The sequence below is a fragment of the Oncorhynchus clarkii genome, unplaced genomic scaffold (genome assembly GCF_045791955.1).
Source record: "Oncorhynchus clarkii lewisi isolate Uvic-CL-2024 unplaced genomic scaffold, UVic_Ocla_1.0 unplaced_contig_13682_pilon_pilon, whole genome shotgun sequence".
Classification (NCBI taxonomy): Eukaryota; Metazoa; Chordata; class Actinopteri; order Salmoniformes; family Salmonidae; genus Oncorhynchus; species Oncorhynchus clarkii.
The window spans coordinates 2,501-21,157 of NW_027261047.1; the positions used below are offsets into that span (position 1 = coordinate 2,501).

The 18,657-nt window shown below is 46.2% G+C and overlaps 1 protein-coding gene across 1 annotated transcript in view; it reads left to right on the plus strand.

The window, feature by feature from the left end:
- The window catches only part of LOC139403940 (extracellular matrix organizing protein FRAS1-like), a gene marked incomplete at its 5' end in the record, with an annotated part of 108,289 nt that overhangs the window by 859 nt on the left and 88,773 nt on the right, over window positions 1-18,657 (plus strand). The window contains 4 exons of the mRNA XM_071147147.1: window positions 7,843-7,959; window positions 8,258-8,372; window positions 11,571-11,708; window positions 14,241-14,270. Of these exons, the coding sequence (XP_071003248.1) occupies window positions 7,843-7,959; window positions 8,258-8,372; window positions 11,571-11,708; window positions 14,241-14,270 (400 nt within the window). The remainder of the gene's footprint in view (window positions 1-7,842; window positions 7,960-8,257; window positions 8,373-11,570; window positions 11,709-14,240; window positions 14,271-18,657) is intronic.

Sequence of the window (18,657 nt, forward strand, 5' to 3'; positions counted from 1 at the left end):
TATTTATTCATTATTATTTATTCATTATTATTTATTCATTATTATTTATTCATTATTATTTATTCATTATTATTTGTTCATTATTATTTATTCATTATTATTTATTCATTATTATTTATTCATTATTATTTATTCATTATTATTTGTTCATTATTATTTGTTCATTATTATTTATTCATTATTATTTGTTCATTATTATTTATTCATTATTATTTATTCATTATTATTTATTCATTATTATTTATTCATTATTATTTATTCATTATTATTTGACCTTTATTTAAGTACCTTGTCAGCTCTAACCACAAGGCCACCTGCCTGCCAGCCTTACCCACCTGCCTGCCAGCCTTACCCACCTGCCTTCCAGCCTTACCCACCTGCCTGCCAGTCTTACCCACCTGCCACCCCAGCCTTACCCACCTGCCTGCCAGCCTTACCCACCTGCCACCCCAGCCTTACCCACCTGCCTGCCAGCCTTACCCACCTGCCTGCCAGCCTTACCCACCTGCCTGCCAGTCTTACCCACCTGCCTGCCAGCCTTACCCACCTGCCTGCCAGCCTTACCCACCTGCCACCCCAGCCTTACCCACCTGCCTGCCAACCTTACCCACCTGCCTGCCAGTCTTACCCACCTGCCACCCCAGCCTTACCCACCTGCCTGCCAGCCTTACCCACCTGCCTGCCAGCCTTACCCACCTGCCTGCCAGCCTTACCCACCTGCATGCCAGCCTTACCCACCTGCCTGCCAGCCTTACCCACCTGCCTGCTAGCCTTACCCACCTGCCTGCCAGCCTTACCCACCTGCCTGCCAGCCTTACCCACCTGCCACCCCTGCCTTACCCCCTGCCACCCCTGCCTTACCCCCTGCCACCCCTGCCTTACCCCCTGCCACCCCAGCCTTACCCCCTGCCACCCCAGCCTTACCACCTGCCACCCCAGCCTTACCCCTTGCCACCCCTGCCTTACCCCCTGCCACCCCTGCCTTACCACCTGCCACCCCTGCCTTACCCCCTGCCACCCCTGCCTTACCCCCTGCCACCCCTGCCTTACCCCCTGCCACCCCAGCCTTACCCCCTGCCACCCCAGCCTTACCACCTGCCACCCCAGCCTTACCCCTTGCCACCCCTGCCTTACCCCCTGCCACCCCTGCCTTACCACCTGCCACCCCAGCCTTACCCCTTGCCACCCCTGCCTTACCCCCTGCCACCCCTGCCTTACCACCTGCCACCCCTGCCTTACCCCCTGCCACCCCTGCCTTACCACCTGCCACCCCAGCCTTACCCCTTGCCACCCCTGCCTTACCCCCTGCCACCCCTGCCTTACCACCTGCCACCCCTGCCTTACCACCTGCCACCCCTGCCTTACCCCCTGCCACCCCAGCCTTACCCCCTGCCACCCCAGCCTTACCCCCTGCCACCCCAGCATTACCCCCTGCCACCCCAGCCTTACCCCCTGCCACCCCAGCATTACCCCCTGCCACCCCAGCCTTACCCCCTGCCTGCCAGCCTCACCCACCTGCCTGCCAGCTGGCCTGTCTGCCTGTTCTCAGGTTCACTGGCACTCACAAACAACCCAACTAACTCTCTCCACGCTCTGTTTAGTTTCTCTACCTGCATGTCTTTTCTGTTCTTCCTTCCTGTCTTCTACCGCTTTGTTTTCAACTCTTGTTTCTTTCTTATTTCACCTTGTCTTCTTTCCTCTCTTCTTTCTCCCTATAGTTATTTTTTCTCTTCATCCATTCTCCTCTGCGAATCCCCAAATTATTTCTTCTCCATTCATTTCCCCGAAATTGTATCCCTCCCTCCCCTCCCTTCCTCTTCCACCCACCCTCCTCCACCCCTCCTCCACAGACATCCCCTCTCTCTCTCTCTCTCTCTCTCTCTCTTTCTCTGTCACTCTCTCTCTCTCTCTCTCTCTCTCTCTCTCTCTCTCTCCATGTCTAAAGGTATAACCCTGTCTAAAGGTATAACCCTGTCCTGTCTAAAGGTATAACCCTGTCTAAAGGTATAACCCTGTCTAAAGGTATAACCCTGTCTAAAGGTATAATCCTGTCTAAAGGTATAACCCTGTCTAAAGGTATAACCCTGTCCTGTCTAAAGGTATAACCCTGTCTAAAGGTATAACCCTGTCAAAAGGTATAGTCCTGTCTGAAGGTATAACCCTGTCTAAAGGTATTACCCTGTCTAAAGGTATAAATAACCCTGTCTAAAGGTATAACCCTGTCCTGTCTAAAGGTATAACCCTGTCTAAAGGTATAAATAACCCTGTCTAAAGGTATAACCCTGTCTAAAGGTATAACCCTGTCCTGTCTAAAGGTATAACCCTGTCTAAAGGTATAACCCTGTCTAAAGGTATAATCCTGTCTAAAGGTATAACCCTGTCCTGTCTAAAGGTATAACCCTGTCTAAAGGTATAACCCTGTCTAAAGGTATAACCCTGTCTAAAGGTATAACCCTGTCTAAAGGTATAACCCTGTCTAAAGGTATAACCCTGTCTAAAGGTATTACCCTGTCTAAAGGTATAACCCTGTCCTGTCTAAAGGTATAACCCTGTCTAAAGGTATAACCCTGTCCTGTCTAAAGGTATAACCCTGTCTAAAGGTATAACCCTGTCTAAAGGTATAACCCTGTCTAAAGGTATTACCCTGTCTAAAGGTATAACCCTGTCTAAAGGTATAACACTGTCCTGTCTAAAGGTATAACCCTGTCCTGTCTAAAGGTATAACCCTGTCTAAAGGTATAACCCTGTCTAAAGGTATAATCCTGTCTAAAGGTATAACCCTGTCTAAAGGTATAACCCTGTCTAAAGGTATAACCCTGTCTAAAGGTATAACCCTGTCCTGTCTAAAGGTATAACCCTGTCTAAAGGTATAATCCTGTCTAAAGGTATAACCCTGTCTAAAGGTATAATCCTGTCTAAAGGTATAACCCTGTCTAAAGGTATAACCCTGTCTAAAGGTATAACCCTGTCCTGTCTAAAGGTATAACCCTGTCTAAAGGTATAATCCTGTCTAAAGGTATAACCCTGTCTAAAGGTATAACCCTGTCTAAAGGTATAACCCTGTCTAAAGGTATAATCCTGTCTAAAGGTATAACCCTGTCTAAAGGTATAATCCTGTCTAAAGGTATAACCCTGTCTAAAGGTATAACCCTGTCCTGTCTAAAGGTATAACCCTGTCTAAAGGTATAACCCTGTCTAAAGGTATAACCCTGTCTGAAGGTATAACCCTGTCTAAAGGTATAACCCTGTCTAAAGGTATAACCCTGTCTAAAGGTATAACCCTGTCTAAAGGTATAACCCTGTCTAAAGGTATAACCCTGTCTAAAGGTATTACCCTGTCTAAAGGTATAACCCTGTCTAAAGGTATAACACTGTCCTGTCTAAAGGTATAACCCTGTCTAAAGGTATAACCCTGTCTAAAGGTATAATCCTGTCTAAAGGTATAACCCTGTCTAAAGGTATAACCCTGTCTAAAGGTATAACCCTGTCCTGTCTAAAGGTATAACCCTGTCCTGTCTAAAGGTATAACCCTGTCTAAAGGTATAACCCTGTCTAAAGGTATAATCCTGTCTAAAGGTATAACCCTGTCTAAAGGTATAACCCTGTCTAAAGGTATAACCCTGTCTAAAGGTATAACCCTGTCCTGTCTAAAGGTATAACCCTGTCTAAAGGTATAACCCTGTCTAAAGGTATAATCCTGTCTAAAGGTAGAACCCTGTCTAAAGGTATAACCCTGTCTAAAGGTATAACCCTGTCCTGTCTAAAGGTATAACCCTGTCTAAAGGTATAACCCTGTCTAAAGGTATAATCCTGTCTAAAGGTATAACCCTGTCTAAAGGTATAACCCTGTCTAAAGGTATAACCCTGTCTAAAGGTATAACCCTGTCCTGTCTAAAGGTATAACCCTGTCTAAAGGTATAATCCTGTCTAAAGGTATAACCCTGTCTAAAGGTATAACCCTGTCCTGTCTAAAGGTATAACCCTGTCCTGTCTAAAGGTATAACCCTGTCTAAAGGTATAACCCTGTCTAAAGGTATAATCCTGTCTAAAGGTATAACCCTGTCTAAAGGTATAACCCTGTCTAAAGGTATAACCCTGTCCTGTCTAAAGGTATAACCCTGTCTAAAGGTATAATCCTGTCTAAAGGTATAACCCTGTCTAAAGGTATAACCCTGTCTAAAGGTATAACCCTGTCTAAAGGTATAATCCTGTCTAAAGGTATAACCCTGTCTAAAGGTATAATCCTGTCTAAAGGTATAACCCTGTCTAAAGGTATAACCCTGTCCTGTCTAAAGGTATAACCCTGTCTAAAGGTATAACCCTGTCTAAAGGTATAACCCTGTCTGAAGGTATAACCCTGTCTAAAGGTATAACCCTGTCTAAAGGTATAATCCTGTCTAAAGGTATAATCCTGTCCTGTCTAAAGGTATAACCCTGTCTAAAGGTATAATCCTGTCTAAAGGTATAACCCTGTCCTGTCTAAAGGTATAATCCTGTCTAAAGGTATAACCCTGTCCTGTCTAAAGGTATAATCCTGTCTAAAGGTATAACCCTGTCTAAAGGTATAACCCTTTCCTGTCTAAAGGTATAACCCTGTCTAAAGGTATAACCCTGTCCTGTCTAAAGGTATAGTCCTGTCTAAAGGTATAACCCTGTCTAAAGGTATAACCCTGTCTAAAGGTATAACCCTGTCTAAAGGTATAACCCTGTCTAAAGGTATAATCCTGTCTAAAGGTATAACCCTGTCTAAAGGTATAACCCTTTCCTGTCTAAAGGTATAACCCTGTCTAAAGGTATAACCCTGTCCTGTCTAAAGGTATAGTCCTGTCTAAAGGTATAACCCTGTCTAAAGGTATAGTCCTGTCTAAAGGTATAACCCTGTCTAAAGGTATAACCCTGTCCTGTCTAGAGGTATAGTCCTGTCTAAAGGTATAACCCTGTCTAAAGGTATAACCCTGTCCTGTCTAAAGGTATAACCCTGTCTAAAGGTATAACCCTGTCTAAAGGTATAACCCTGTCCTGTCTAAAGGTATAACCCTGTCCTGTCTAAAGGAATAACCCTGTCTAAAGGTATAACTCTGTCTAAAGGTGTAACCCTGTCTAAAGGTATAATCCAGTCTAAAGGTATAACCCTGTCTAAAGGTATAACCCTGTCTAAAGGTATAATCCTGTCTAAAGGTATAACCCTGTCCTGTCTAAAGGTATAATCCTGTCTAAAGGTATAACCCTGTCTAAAGGTATAACCCTGTCCTGTCTAAAGGTATAACCCTGTCTAAAGGTATAACCCTGTCTAAAGGTATGACCCTGTCCTGTCTAAAGGTATAACCCTGTCTAAAGGTATAATCCTGTCTAAAGGTATAACCCTGTCTAAAGGTATAACCCTGTCTAAAGGTATAACCCTGTCCTGTCTAAAGGTATAACCCTGTCTAAAGGTATAACCCTGTCTAAAGGTATAACCCTGTCTAAAGGTATAACCCTGTCCTGTCTAAAGGTATAACCCTGTCTAAAGGTATAACCCTGTCTAAAGGTATAAATAACCCTGTCTAAAGGTATAACCCTGTCCTGTCTAAAGGTATAACCCTGTCTAAAGGTATAACCCTGTCCTGTCTAAAGGTATAACCCTGTCTAAAGGTATAACCCTGTCCTGTCTAAAGGTATAGTCCTGTCTAAAGGTATAACCCTGTCTAAAGGTATAACCCTGTCTAAAGGTATAACCCTGTCTAAAGGTATAACCCTGTCTAAAGGTATAACCCTGTCCTGTCTAAAGGTATAACCCTGTCTAAAGGTATAATCCTGTCTAAAGGTATAACCCTCTCCTGTCTAAAGGTATAACCCTGTCTAAAGGTATAATCCTGTCTAAAGGTATAACCCTGTCTAAAGGTATAACCCTGTCCTGTCTAAAGGTATAACCCTGTCTAAAGGTATAACCCTGTCTAAAGGTATAACCCTGTCCTGTCTAAAGGTATAGTCCTGTCTAAAGGTATAACCCTGTCTAAAGGTATAACCCTGTCCTGTCTAAAGGTATAGTCCTGTCTAAAGGTATAACCCTGTCTAAAGGTATAACACTGTCCTGTCTAAAGGTATAACCCTGTCTAAAGGTATAATCCTGTCTAAAGGTATAACCCTGTCTAAAGGTATAACACTGTCCTGTCTAAAGGTATTACCCTGTCTAAAGGTATAACCCTGTCTAAAGGTATAACCCTGTCTAAAGGTATAACACTGTCCTGTCTAAAGGTATAACCCTGTCTAAAGGTATTACCCTGTCTAAAGGTATAACCCTGTCCTGTCTAAAGGTATAACCCTGTCTGAAGGTATAACCCTGTCCTGTCTAAAGGTATAATCCTGTCTAAAGGTATAACCCTGTCTAAAGGTATAACCCTGTCTAAAGGTATTACCCTGTCTAAAGGTATAACCCTGTCCTGTCTAAAGGTATAATCCTGTCTAAAGGTATGACCCTGTCCTGTCTAAAGGTATAACCCTGTCCTGTCTAAAGGTATGACCCTGTCCTGTCTAAAGGTATAATCCTGTCTAAAGGTATAACCCTGTCTAAAGGTATGACCCTGTCCTGTCTAAAGGTATAACCCTGTCTGAAGGTATAACCCTGTCTAAAGGTATAACCCTGTCTAAAGGTATAACCCTGTGTAAAGGTATCACCCTGTCTAAAGGTATAACCCTGTCTAAAGGTATAACGGTCCCTCTACCCTGTTACGGTTCCTCTACCCTGTTACGGTCTCTCTCCCCTGTTACGGTCCTCCAACCCTGTTACGGTCCTTCTACCCTGTTACGGTCCCTCTACCCTGTTACCCTCCTTCTACCCTGTTACGGTCTTTCTACCCTGTTACGGTCATTCTACCCTGTTACAGTCTTTCTACCCTGTTATGGTTCCCTCTACCCTGTTACAGTCCCTCGACCCTCCCTCTACCCTGTTACGGTCCTTCTACCCTCTTACAGTCTTTCTACCCTGTTACGGTTCCCTCTACCCTGTTACGGTCCTTCTACCCTGTTACAGGCCTCTACCCTGTTATGGTCCCTCTACCCTGTTACAATTCCCCTACCCTGTTACGGTTCTGCTACCCTGTTACGGTCCTTCTACCCTGTTACAGTCCTTCTACCCTGTTACGGTTCTGCTACCCTGTTACGGCCCTCTACCCTGTTACGGTCCTACTACCCTGTTACGGTCCTTCTACCCTCCTTCTACCCTGTAACCCTCCCGCTACCCTGTTACACTCCCTCTACCCTGTTACGGTCCTCCTACCCTGTTACGGTCTTTCTACCCTGTTATGGTCCCTCTACCCTGTTACAATTCCCCTACCCTGTTACGGTTCTGCTACCCTGTTACGGTCCTTCTACCCTGTTACAGTCCTTCTACCCTGTTACGGTTCTGCTACCCTGTTACGGTCCTCTACCCTGTAACCCTCCTTCTACCCTCCTTCTACCCTCCTTCTTTCCTGTAACCCTCCTCCTACCCTGTTACGGGGCTTCTACCCTGTTACAGTCCTTCTATCCTACCTCTACCCTGTTACGGTCTCCTACCCTGTAACCCTCCTTCTACCCTGTAACCCTCCTGCTAACCTGTTACACTCCCTCTACCCTGTTACGATCCTTCTACCCTGTTATGGTCCTGCTACCCTGTTACGGTCCTCCTACCCTGTCACGGTCCTTCTACCCTGTTACAGTCCTCCTACCCTGTTACGGTCCTACCCTGTTACAGTCCTCCTACCCTGTTACGGTTCTCCTACCCTGTTACAGTCCTTACATAATAGTAGTTATATGCAGTATGCTGAATCTTGCTGAAGATAAAGGTTTGTTGTGATGATTCAAAATGGCCTCATCTTCTTCCAGGTGACCAGTGAGGGTTCTCCAGACACGCTGAGTGATGATCAGACCTTCACCATCGGAGTGATGCCTGAACTCCCAGGGTTCCCCCAGCTAGCACCTGCCTGTGACCTACAGATGACTGTAAGGGAGAAACAGGGCTAGGGGGAAAATCTCACTGTGGCATAGGCACCAATGATGTGTGTGTGTGTGTGTGTGTGTGTGTGTGTGTGTGTGTGTGTGTGTGTGTGTGTGTGTGTGTGTGTGTGTGTGTGTGTGTGTGTGTGTGTGTGTGTATGTGTGTGTGTGTGGGTATGTGTGTGTGGGTATGTGTGTGTGTGTGTGTGTGTGTGTGTGTGTGTGTGTGTGTGGGTATGTGTGTGTGTGTGTGTGTGTGTGTGTGTGTGTGTGTGTGTGTGTGTGTGTGTGTGTGTCCATGCAGGCTCTGGAAGATCGTGTGACCGTACTAACACCCACAGATTTGTCCTTTGTGGACTCTGAGACTCCCAGTGAAAAGCTGGTCTACAACATCACCAGACCCCTACCTCAGGAACAAGGTAATCTACACACACACGCACACACACACACACACACACACACACACACACACACACACACACACACACACACACACACACACACATACACACCTACACACACACAAATACAGTACATCCATCTCACACACACTTCTCAATACAGGAGCAGACAGGAGGGGACAGGAGCAGACAGGAGGGGACAGGAGGGGACAGGAGACGACAGGAACAGACAGGAGGGGACAGGAGCAGACAGGAGCAGACAGGAGCAGACAGGAAGGGACAGGAGCAGACAGGAGCAGACAGGAAGGGACAGGAGGGGACAGGAGGGGACAGGAGCAGACAGGAAGGGACAGGAGGGGATAGGAGCAGACAGGAAGGGACAGGAGGGGACAGGAGCAGACAGGAGGGGACAGGAGGGGACAGGAGCAGACAGGAGGGGACAGGAGCAGACAGGAGCAGACAGGAGGAGACAGGAGGGGACAGGAGCAGACAGGAGCGGACAGGAGCGTACAGGAGCGGACAGGAGCGGACAGGAGCGTACAGCAGCGGACAGGAGGGGACAGGAGCAGACAGGAGGGGACTGGAGCAGACAGGAGGGGACAGGAGCAGACAGGAGGGGACAGGAGGGGACAGGAGCAGACAGGAGGGGACAGGAGCAGACAGGAGCAGACAGGAGGGGACAGGAGGGGACAGGAGCAGACAGGAGCGGACTGGAGCGTACAGGAGCGGACAGGAGGGGACAGGAGCAGACAGGAGGGGACTGGAGCAGACAGGAGGGGACAGGAGCAGACAGGAGGGGACAGGAGGGGACAAGAGCGGACAGGAGGGGACAGGAGGGGGCAGGAGGGGACAGGAGCAGACAGGAAGGGACAGGAAAGGACAGGAGCAGACAGGAGCAGACAGGAAGGGACAGGAAGGGACAAGAGCAGACAGGAGCAGACAGGAAGGGACAGGAGGGGACAGGAGCAGACAGAAGGGGTGAGGAGGGGACAGGAGCAGACAGGAGGGGACAGAAGCAGACAGGAGGGGACAGGAGGGGACAGGAGCAGACAGGAGGGGACAGGGGGGGACAGGAGGGGACAGGAGCAGACAGGAGCAGACAGGAGGGGACAGGAGGGGACAGGAGCAGACAGGAGGGGTCAGGAGGGGACAGGAGCAGACAGGAGGGGACAGAAGCAGACAGGAGGGGACAGGAGGGGACAGGAGCGGACAGGAGACGACAGGAGACGACAGGAGACGACAGGAGACGACAGGAGACGACAGGAGGGGACGTACTCATGTAAACTACTTCATATCCACTGTCAAAGACGATGGAAGGAGGACGCCCAGTTAGAACTAACTATTACTACAGTGCCTTGCAAAAGATTTCCCCCCTAGCTGGTTTTTCCTATTTTGTTTCATGTATTTTAAATACATTTTTGGGGGGATTGGACATACACAAAATAGTCCAACTTGATGAAGTGAAATTTTAAAAAATTACTTGTTTCAAAAAACAAAACAAAAAAATAAATAGGAAAAGTGGTACGTGTGTACAGTATGTATTCACCCCTTTTGCTATGAAGCCCCTAAATAAGATCTGGTGCCACCAATTACCTTCAGAAGTCACATAATTAGTTAAATAAAGTCCACCTGTGTGCAATCTAAGTGTCACATGATCTGTCACATGATCTCAGTATATATATACACCTGTTCTGAAAGGCACCAGAGTCTGCAAAACCACTAAGCAAGGGGCACCACCACTAAGCAAGGGGCACCACCACTAAGCAAGGGGCACCACCACTAAGCAAGGGGCACCACCACTAAGCAAGGGGCACCACCACTAAGCAAGGGGCACCACCAAGGAAGTGACACCAGGAAGACCAAGGAGCTCTCCAAACAGGTCAGGGACAAAGTTGTGGAGAAGTACAGATCAGGGTTGGGTTATAAAAAATATCAGAAACTTTGAACATCCCACAGAGCACCATTAAATCCATTATTAAAAAAATGGGAAGAAGATGGCACCACAACAAACCTGCCAAGAGAGGGCCGCCCACCAAAACTCCAGGCAAGGAAGGGCATTAATCAGAGAGGCAACAAAGAGACCAAAGATAACCCTGAAGGAGCTGCAAAGCTCCACAGCAGAGATTGGAATATCTGTCTATATGACCACTTTAAGCCGCACACTCCACAGAGCTGGGCTTTACGGAAGAGTGGCCAGAAAAAAGCCATTGCTTAAAGAAAAAAATAAGCAAACGCATTTGGTGTTCGCCAAAAGGCAAGTGGGAGACTCCCCAAACATATGGAAGAAGGTACTCTGGTCAGACTAAAATTGAGCTTTTTGGCCATTAAGAAAAACACTATGTCTGGCGCAAACCCAACACCTCTCATCACCCTGAGAACCCCATCCCCACAGTGAAGCATGGTGGTGGCAGCATCATGTTGTGGAGATGTTTTTCATCAGCAGGGACTGGGAAACTGGTCAGAATTGAAGGAATGATGGATGGCGCTAAATACAGGGAAATTCTTGAGGGAAACCTGTTTCAGTCTTCAAGAGATTTGACACTGGGACGGAGGATCACCTTCCAGCAGGACAATGACCCTAAGCAACACTCAAGTGGTTTAAGGGGAAACATTTAAATGTATTTGAATGACCAGTCAAAGCCCAGACCTCAATCCAATTGAGAATCTGTGGTATGACTTGAAGATTGCTGTACACCAGCGGAGCCCATCCTACTTGAAGGAGCTCGAGCAGTTTTGGCTTGAAGAATGGGCCAAAATCCCAGTGGCTAGACATACCCCAAGAGACTTGCAGCTGTAATTGCTGCGAAAGGTGGCTCTACAAAGTATTGACTTAGGGGGGTGAATAGTTATGCACGCTCAAGTTTTCAGTTTTTTTTGTCTTATTTCTTGTTTGTTTCACAATAAAAAATATGTTGCATCTTCAAAGTGGTAGGCATGTTGTGTAAATCAAATGATACAACCCCCCCAAAAATCTATTTTATTTCCAGGTTGTAAGGCAACAAAATAGGAAAAATGCCAAGGGGGCTGAATACTTTCGCTACCAGTCCAGCTGGAAATCTGATTTTAAGATAACCCTTAACCTTAGCCACTAAACCTAACCTTTACTTAAATTGATACCAAAAAGCTATATTCTTTTTCAGCCAATTTTGACTTTGTAGCTTGTACACGTATTAGGAAGCCCCGAACACGGGATCCATAATGAACTGACGTCCTCAGGTTCTGTGGAACATCGTGACAGACCCTACAACTCAGTGTCCTTCTTCACCCAAGCTGACGTTAACCAGGGCCGGATCCTGTACCGCCCTCCGCAGGCCCCCTCTCACCTCCAGGAGCACTACCAATACTCCTTCACTGGTGAGTAAACACCAATGACTGTATACACGACAAAGCCATCGATCACGCGACACCATTCATTCCTATGTGAATGTTCCATAGCACATTGAAGGTAAATGAAGTCGGTTAAGATGGAGTCTCATGGAGACATACCATGCGCCGTTTGAACTATTCCAGGAAGTGACTTTGCAGGCTAGCTCAGTGCTGCCCCCCTCTCATTGAGCAACTGAAGTTGAAGGCCAACCTGGGTACTGCAGGCCTCCGTTAGCAACCTTATCTACTCTGTGTGGTTTTATTGGTACCACGATTGTTTTATTTTTTACAATTATTTACACAAAGATTGCCGTTCTTCCATTCACTGTAACGGCGGATCCTGTTTTCCATAAACAATGCCTGCAGTACCGCGGTCGGCCTTAAACTCCCGTGGCTTCAATGAGAGGGAGCAGTCGTTCTCCTCTGGTACACACACACACACACACACACACACACACACACACACACACACACACACACACACACACACACACACACACACACACACACACACACACACACACACACACATATGCAGGCAGTGCCAGGCGCACAGACACACACCGCCGAGCATGTGGTTAGATCCCCCGCTCCCATTGAAACAAACTTTGACCCCAGTCTCTCACATTAACACAGCATTAAAAGTAAACCAGTCGCACTCAGTGACGCTGTTGTTAACGGGCTGTAAAGTGCAACTGGGTAACCATGGCGATCCCTTGTTCATTTTTTCTGTTTAGATTTCACAAAGCTCACAGTATTCACACAGCTCACTGGAATGAGGCCAGAGCCTCAGAAGGCTATAGGGAGGTTGGATTATAAGGTAGAACTGTCTCTGACGGAAAACAACTGCATAAGATGGTTTCAGGGAACTAGATTACTTCTGGTTACTGGCCCAACGCTCTAACCACTAGGCTACCTGCGTTTCAGGGACCTAGATTACTTCTGGTTACTGGCCCAACGCTCTAACCACTAGGCTACCTGCGTTTCAGGGACCTAGATGACTTATGGTTACTGGCCCAACGCTCTAATCAGTAGGCTGAATAAAAACTTGCTAAACTGTCGAAATTCATCATTTTGACATGTCCCTTCTAGGAAGATTTTAACCCACTTATTCCCAAAATGTCTCCAAGTTTGACCATCGTTGTAAAGGCCCAGTTATTGTTGCTGCTTTGACAAAGTCATTTCTGAAGACTATTATTTATATTTAATGTAATTAAGTGATGCATTTACATCTGTCCCTCAATTTTAACCCAGTTATGCCCCAAAAAATATTTACCCCTTTAAAAGTGAAATGATTCACTGCAGATGACATCGTTTGAGTCTTCTGAACAGCATGGTATAAAAGTCAGTCTTCTTGTCAACCCCTTTGTCCCTCATTTCATGTTAGGAAACTTGAATTTGATTAATCGTTTATTATGTGTGGAACGTACTGTATGTGTAATTCCTAATTTCATGAACACCATGTGGCCCCTGCATGTTCTTCACCACATGAGGAGTAATGGCCGATCTTCACCTAAAACATCAACCCTGTTATCGTCCACCTTGTTATCGTCCACCCTGTTATCGTCAACCCTGTTATCGTCAACCCTGTTATCGTCAACCCTGTTATCGTCAACTCTGTTATCGTCAAACCTGTTATCGTCAACTCTGTTATCGTCAACCCTGTTATCATCAACCCTGTTATCGTCAACCCTGTTATCGTCAACCCTGTTATCGTCAACCCTGTTATCGTCCACCCTGTTATCGTCAACCCTGTTATCGTCAACCCTGTTATCGTCAACCCTGTTATCGTCAACCCTGTTATCGTTAACCCTGTTATCGTTATCGTCAACCCTGTTATCGTCCACCCTGTTATCGTCAACCCTGTTATCGTCAACCCTGTTATCGTCAACCCTGTTATCGTTATCGTCAACCCTGTTATCGTCAACTCTGTTATCGTCAACTCTGTTATCGTCAACCCTGTTATCGTCAACCCTGTTAAAGGCCCAATTAACTTCATCAGTTTGATATTATATGTGAGTTTATTTGTACAAGGGATACTTAAACGATAAGACAATGTTGGATTTTTCGCAAACATGCTTTTAAATAATAGTTAAGAAGTTACACAAGTGTCTGTCAACAGAGTTAGTACAAGTCAGTGTGGTACAAGTCCAGATACAATGCTCTTAATTCATATGATTTTAATGTCTGAGATGGGGAAAAGTTTTTTTTTCCCGTAGGCTAAACATATCCTCCGTACAATTCAATGTTGAAAGAACATATTTTTTTAAAGAACATACAATTAAAATTAAAATAACATTTAAAATAACATTTCTTTAAAGTTTGCATGTCCTAAAGGCTCCCACTTCGTGGAACGACCCAGTTATTTACTTCAACTTTATCTCCATTCATGCTCTATTTTGCCTGGTAACGGTGACTTAGTTTAGTAACTTAGATTGACCATCCTCTACGTGTCTGTGGTACAGAAGAAGATGGACGGAAGTTTAACCGTATTAAATCACCGTGTATTGTTTCCTCTAGGTCTCCCAAAATCGCTGAATATCTATTTCACAGCTATATATTATATTACCTCTACGGCTGTGGCTTAGAGAGGAGGGCAATCATACACTTCCTCTCCACCTCCTCCTCCCCTCGTCCTCGTCCTCCTCCATTCGTCCTCATCCTTCTCCTCCTGCTCCTCTTCTCATGCTCCTCTACCTCCTCCTCCTCTCCTCCTCCTCATCCTCTCCTCCTGCTCCTCTCCTCCTCCTCCTCTCCTCCTTCTCTTCCTCCTCCTATCCTCCTCCTCTCCTCCTTTTCCTCCTCCTCTCCTCCTCCTGTTCCTCTCCTCCTCTCTTCCTCCTCTCCTCCTTCTCTTCCTCTTCCTCCTCTCCTCTTCCTCCTCTCCTCCTCTTCCTCTCCTCCTGTTCCTCTCCTCCTCTCCTCCTCCTCCTCTCCACCTCCTGTTCCTCTCCTCCTCTCTTCCTCCTGCTCCTCTCCTCCTCCTCCTCCTGCTCCTTTCCTCCTCCTGTTCCTCTCCTCCTCTCTTCCTCCTGCTCCTCTCTTCCTCCTATCCTCCTTCTCTTCCTCTTCCTCCTCTCCTCCTCCTCCTCTCCTCCTTCTCTTCCTCCTCCTCTCCTCCCCCTCCTCTCCTCCTCCTCTTCCTCCTCCTTCTCTTCCCCCTCCTATCCTCCTCCTCTCCTCCTTCTCCTCCTCCTCTCCTCCTTCTGGTCCTTCTCCCCCTTCTCCTCCTCTCCCGCTCCTCTCCTCCTGCTCCTCCTCCTCCTCTCTTCCTCCTCTCCTGCTTCTCGTCCTCTTCCTCCTCCTCTCCTCCTTCTCTTCCTCTTCCTCCTCTCCTCTCCTCATCCTCCTCCTCCTCCTCTCCTCATCCTGTTTATCTCCTTCTCTCTTCCTCCTCCTTCTCTTCCTCCTCCTCCTCCTCCTGCTCCTCTCCTCCTCCTGCTCCTCTCCTCCTCTCTTCCTCCTGCTCCTCTCCTCCTTCTCTTCCTCCTCCTCCTCCTCCTCTCCTCCTCCTCTCCTCCTCCTGTTCCTCTCCTCCTCCTCCTGCTCCTCTCCTCCTCCTGTTCCTCTCTCCTCTCTTCCTCCTGCTCCTCTCCTCCTCCTCTCTTCCTCATATCCTCCTTCTCTTCCTCTTCCTCCTCTCCTCCTCCACCTCTCCTCCTTCTCTTCCTCCTCCTCTCCTCCTCCTCTCCTCCTTCTGTTCTTCTCCCCCTTCTCCTCCTCTCCTGCTCCTCTCCTCCTGCTCCTCCTCTCTTCCTCCTCCCCTCCTTCTCTTCCTCTTCCTCCTCTCCTCCTCCTCCTCTCCTCCTTCTCTTCCTCTTCCTCCTCTCCTCCTCCTCTCCTCATCCTGTTCCTCTCCTTCTCTCTTCCTCCTCCTTCTCTTCCTCCTCCTTCTCTTCCTCCTCCTCTCTTCCTCCTGCTCCTCTCCTCCTTCTCTTCCTCCTCCTCCTCCTCTCCTCCTCCTGTTCCTCTCCTCCTCTCTTCCTCCTCCTTCTCTTCCTCCTCCTCCTCCTCCTCCTCCTGTTCCTCTCCTCCTTCTCCTCATCCTGCTCCTCTCCTCTCACTCAATCATGGTTGTTCTTTCCTCCAACATACCTTTATTTCATCCCCTTTCCATCACTTCACTGATCCCACTTGAGTGGGCTCTCTCCTCACTCTGTAAAATGAGATGTGATTTTTTGTCTCTTGCGCTCTCGATCTCTCTACTCTCGTTCACTCTCTCTCTCTCTCTCTCTCTCTCTCTCTCTCTCTCTCTCTCCGTGTCCCTCTCTCTCTCACTCTGTCCCTCTCTCTTTCTCTCTCTCCCTCTCTCTCGTCCTCTCTCTCTCTGTCCCTCTCTGTCCCTCTCTCCCTCTCTCTTGTTCTCTCTCTAGCCACGACTATATCTCAAAATCAAAGTTCTGTCCCTATCGGTTTAATGGTGCTGGGTTTCTGTCTGTTCTCAATGACACTGTACATGCTGTATACTTAGCTGACTGTGTCTAGATACATCTCTTCTCTATTATCTTCATTCTGTATGCAGCCGGTACAGCCAGCGCAACAGAGTACGGTAACTACAGTCACTAGTAACTACGGTAACTACAGCCAGTGCAACAGAGTACGGTAACTACAGTCAGTACAGTAACAACAGTCACTAATAACTACGGTAACTACAGCCAGTGCAACAGAGTATGGTAACTACAGTCAGTACAGTAACTACAGTCACTAGTAACTACGGTAACTACAGCCAGTGCAACAGAGTATGGTAACTACAGTCAGTACAGTAACTACAGTCAGTAGTAACTACGGTAACTACAGCCAGTGCAACAGAGTACCGTAACTACAGTCAGTAGTAACTACAGTCAGTACAGTAACTACAGTCAGTAGTAACTACAGTAACAACAGCCAGTATAATAACTACATGTAATATATTACAGTAACTACATATAATATATTACAGTAACTACACATTATATATTACAATAACTACATTTAATATATTACAGTAACTACATATAATATATTACAGTAACTACATATAATATATTACAGTAACTACATGAAATATTTTACAGTAACTACATGTAATATATTACAGTAACTACATATAATATATTACAGTAACTACATATAATATATTACAGTAACTACATATAATATATTACAGTAACTACATATAATATATTACAGTAACTACATATAATATATTACAGTAACTACAGACAATTACATTTTGTATTTAGTTTTTTTGTGTGTGTTATTTCTTACGTTATTAGCCCAGAACATTTTTTTGTGTTATTATATACAGCCGGTAAGAACTGTTGGATATCAGAGAGGTGTCACGCCCTGGTCTTAGTATTTTGTGTTTTCTTTATTATTTTGGTCAGGCCAGGGTGTGACATGGGTTTATTTATGTGGTGTGTTTTGTCCTGGGGTTTTGTTAGGTATTGGGATTGTGGCTTAGTGGGGTTCTCTAGCAAAGTCTATGGCTGTGTGAATTGGTTCTCAATCAGAGGCAGGTGATTATCGTTGTCTCTGATTGGGAACCATATTTAGGCAGCCATATTCTTTGAGTGTTTCATGGGTGATTGTTCCTGTCTCTGTGTTTGTTGTCACCAGATAGGCTGAATAGGTTTTCATGTTACGTTTGTTGTTTTGTATTGTTCGTGTTTATTCGTTTATTAAACATGTATCATAATTACCACGTTGCATTTCGGTCCGATCCTTGCTACACCTCTTCGTCTGAGGAGGAGATAGTAGAAAACCGTAAAAAGCGGCAGTAAGTCACCAGCATTACTGTAATACGACTTTCCCGAATTGGATCCTTTGTTCGTTCCCCCCAGGGCAATTGAACTTATCCTAGAGGCTGCTCCAAGAAGCCCCCGGCAGAGAAGAGGTATTCAGAGTGGACATCTAGTCCGACTCGGAAGGCGTGCACACCATCCACCGCTTCTGAGTAAATGACTTGCTAATGTTCAGTCTCTGGACAATAAAAGTAGACGAGCTCAGGGCGAGGATCTCCTTCCAGAGAGACATCAGGGACTGTAACATACTCTGTTTCACGGAATCATGGCTCTCTCCAGATATACTGTCCCCGTCGATACAGCCAGCTGGTTTCTCAGAACATCCCGCAGGCAGGAATAAAGAACTCTCTGGGAAGAAGAAAAGCTTTGGTGTGTGTTTCATGATTAACTACTCATGGTGCAAATTGGAAACCACATATCCTGAGGCCACATTTTATTGTAGCTGGGGATTTTCACAAAGCAAATTTGAGGAAAACGTTCTATCAACACATTGACTGTAGTACAAGGCCCTCCCCTAACCTCCCTTTGGCAAATCTGATCACGAATCAATTTTCTCCTTCCTTCCTATAGGCAGAAACTCAAACAGGAAGTACCCATGCTAAGGTCTATTCAACCCATGCTAATGTCTATTCAAATCGGAATCAATGCTTCAAGATTGTTTTGTTCACGCGGACAGGGATATGTTCCGGGTAGCCTCTGAGAATATCATTGATGAATACACAGATACGGTGACTGAGTTCATCAGGAACTGTATAGAAGAGGTTGTATCCACTGTGACTATTAAAACCTACCCAAATCAGAAACTGTGGATAGATGGACGCATTCGCGCAAAACTGAAAGCGCAAACCACCTCATTTAACCATGGAAAGGTGACTAGGAACATGGCCGAATACAAACAGCATGGTGATTCCCTCCGTAATGCAATCAAACAGGAAAAACGCTAGTACAGAGACAAAGTGGAGTCGCAATTCAACGGCTCAGACACAAGGGTCTACAGACAATCACGGACTACAAATTGAAAATCAGCCATGTCGCGGACACCGCCGTCTTGCTCTCGGACAAGCTAAACACCTTCTTCGCCTGTTTTGAGGATAACACAGTTCCCAAAGACTGGAGGGCTCTCGTTCTCCGTGGCCGATGTGAGTAAGCCTTCC